At 40.7% G+C, this 2,500-nt stretch overlaps 1 protein-coding gene across 1 annotated transcript in view; it reads right to left on the bottom strand.

The window, feature by feature from the left end:
• Positions 1-159: 159 nt before the first annotated feature.
• The window catches only part of LOC119597826, a gene marked incomplete at its 5' end in the record, with an annotated part of 6,170 nt that continues 3,829 nt past the window's right edge, over positions 160-2,500 (bottom strand). Inside the window, 4 exon segments of the mRNA XM_037947466.1 lie at positions 160-186; positions 612-771; positions 1,192-1,308; positions 2,214-2,387. Of these exon segments, the coding sequence (XP_037803394.1) occupies positions 160-186; positions 612-771; positions 1,192-1,308; positions 2,214-2,387 (478 nt within the window).

Here is a 2,500-nt window from a genome sequence, read left to right on the forward strand (position 1 = left end):
AAAAAAAAAAAAAACCCCCCAAAAAAAAAAACATTAAAATTGCCTCGGGGGTTTGGGACCCCGTTCGTTACCCAAAAAAGGGTGGGGCCCCCCCTTTCTTTTGAAAAAGGGGGTCCCGCCCCGGGACTGCTTTGTATAAGGGAAGGTCCGAGTCCTGCGTCAGAATTTGATGTCAGTAGGGATAATCTATGAAGTGGTAAATAATTGAATAGACTTCAAACATAACATGACTTTGCAAAATTACATAGTGAATAATTTCCCAATACAATCACATACACACACGCAAACACTCAGACGCACACACACGAATACACACATGTATGTGTGTGTGTGTGTGTGTGTGTGTGTGTGTGTGTTTGTATGTGTGTGTGTGTGTGTGTGTGTGTGTGTGTGTGTGGTTGTGTGTGGGTGTGTGTGTTTGTGTGTGTGTTTTGTGTGTTGTTGTTTGGGTTGTGTGTGTGTGTTGTTTCCATAACTTTCCCAAAAAAAGTTTCGAAGACAACCTCGGGGCGTCGCTTTCCCCCCGGTCCCTTTTCATCATGCCCAAAAGTAATCGATTTCTCCTGGTGAATGTCCCGAAGGTCTTCGTAGGGCGGCAGAGGAGGCCCCACCGTCAGCGCCGACACCATGTTGCTCGTGTAGTAGGAGAGGGTCACGACCTGCAGCAGGAGGGCCGTCAGCACCAGGGTCCGGCCGGCCACCGTCTCGACTCTCAGCACAGTGCCTGGAGTTGCGTTGGTGTGAAATTTTATTTCATTTTTTTTAAAAAGTCTTAAATTTTTAGGGTTTACTTATTGACGTTATTTTTTTCATTATTCATAATTAATATTATCATTACTATTATCCACATTTTGATTTTCTTTATTATAATTATCATTTTTTTAATGATTATCCATCTCGTTATTGCTACTAGTATTATGATCATATTGTCATATCATTGTTAGTATTATAACCATTATCATCACCTATTATTAAAGGCGCTAATATTTCATAAGCATTATCATCAATTTATTGCCAATCATCATCAACCCAACTTCATTATTTTTACCAGAGTTTACGCTCGCACACACTATCTCGCCCATATCGAAAAGAAAGCGACTCACCTTGACCAAACAGGAATCCCACCACAGTCAGGACAGAATCCAAGGGAGGGACGCTTCTTCGATGTGTATAGCGGATAAAAGGCCAAACCCGGGCCCAACGGAAACTGCAGCCACTAGCATCCCCCAAACTCCGAGTGTGAACTGCTTTGTGTACACCGTCCACATGTAGTCCTCATTAGTGGGTCGCTTCAGAATGATTCTGGAACTGCATACGTATGTGGGAAATTACAGGCTGTACGTCTGAGTTGCAAGAGAATAGTGTGTGAGGGTAGGGATGATTGTTAAAAGACAGGTCACTATGTATCTATTTTAAAAAAAAATAATAAAATAAAAATGAATAAATAATTTTTTTTAAATTAAATTAAATTATATAAAACAAAATAATGACACATACCTTTATCCTTTTTGCTTGGGTAATTTTTTTTTCTCATTTAAGAAAATACTAAATCAAGGAAAACAAAAATCAACCAACTCGTAGAAACCTTCCTTTAGAAATATCAGCGCCTTCTTCCTTTTATGGGGGGGGGGGCTAAATACACAAATATTAGCATTCTCCAAATTTATAAAGTCATTGTAAGAGCGTTTTTGCATTTAAACAGAAACCTCCCACGAAATAACCCATTATTGTGTTTAGTAGAATCCTTTCACAAAGACGGCCGTAGCCAAAAAAAAGGGAAAATGTTAGCAAGTGTAAAGGAGTTTGAGGTCTTTTAACTGCATTTGGAAATTTTTGAGTTTATCAATAGCATTACCTATTATCCTCTTTGATATTGCTTCATAAGTGGCAGTCATACATTACTTATAATCGTATGAGAGTAGGTTTTGTTATTTATACCTCTATCTCTATCTCTGTCTATCTACTTGTCTACCTATCTATCTACCTACCTATCTATCTACCTATCTACCTATCTATCTACCTATCTATCTACCTATCTACCTATCTCTCTCTCTCTCTTATTTTCTATCTATCTATCTATCTATCTATCTATCTATCTATATCTATCTATCTATCTATCTATCTATCTATCTATCTATATATATATATATATATATATACGGTTTACATACATTTATACATACGCACATACCAGAGACGTCCGCGTGCCCTACCTGGTGATAATGAGAGGAATCAGGAAGCTAGCGACAGAACTCCGCTTCTGCGTCACGCCGAGCGGAGCGACGGCGATCTGCGCCGTGCCGTCGCTCACCTCGCCGATCATGCCCGTCCAGCGGCCTTCTACGGCGGAGCCCCACTCGCCGTCCCTCACCCGCCGGCACGCGTAGCTGAGGGCACGGGAGAAGGCCGTTTCACGCATTGCGTCCCGGATGGCCTCCGGTACAGTGATTTAGGATTCTATACTTGCATGTATGCGTTGTGTTTCTTTTAGGTTAGGTAT

The sequence above is a fragment of the Penaeus monodon genome, chromosome 40 (assembly GCF_015228065.2).
Source record: "Penaeus monodon isolate SGIC_2016 chromosome 40, NSTDA_Pmon_1, whole genome shotgun sequence".
In the NCBI taxonomy this organism is placed as follows: Eukaryota; Metazoa; Arthropoda; class Malacostraca; order Decapoda; family Penaeidae; genus Penaeus; species Penaeus monodon.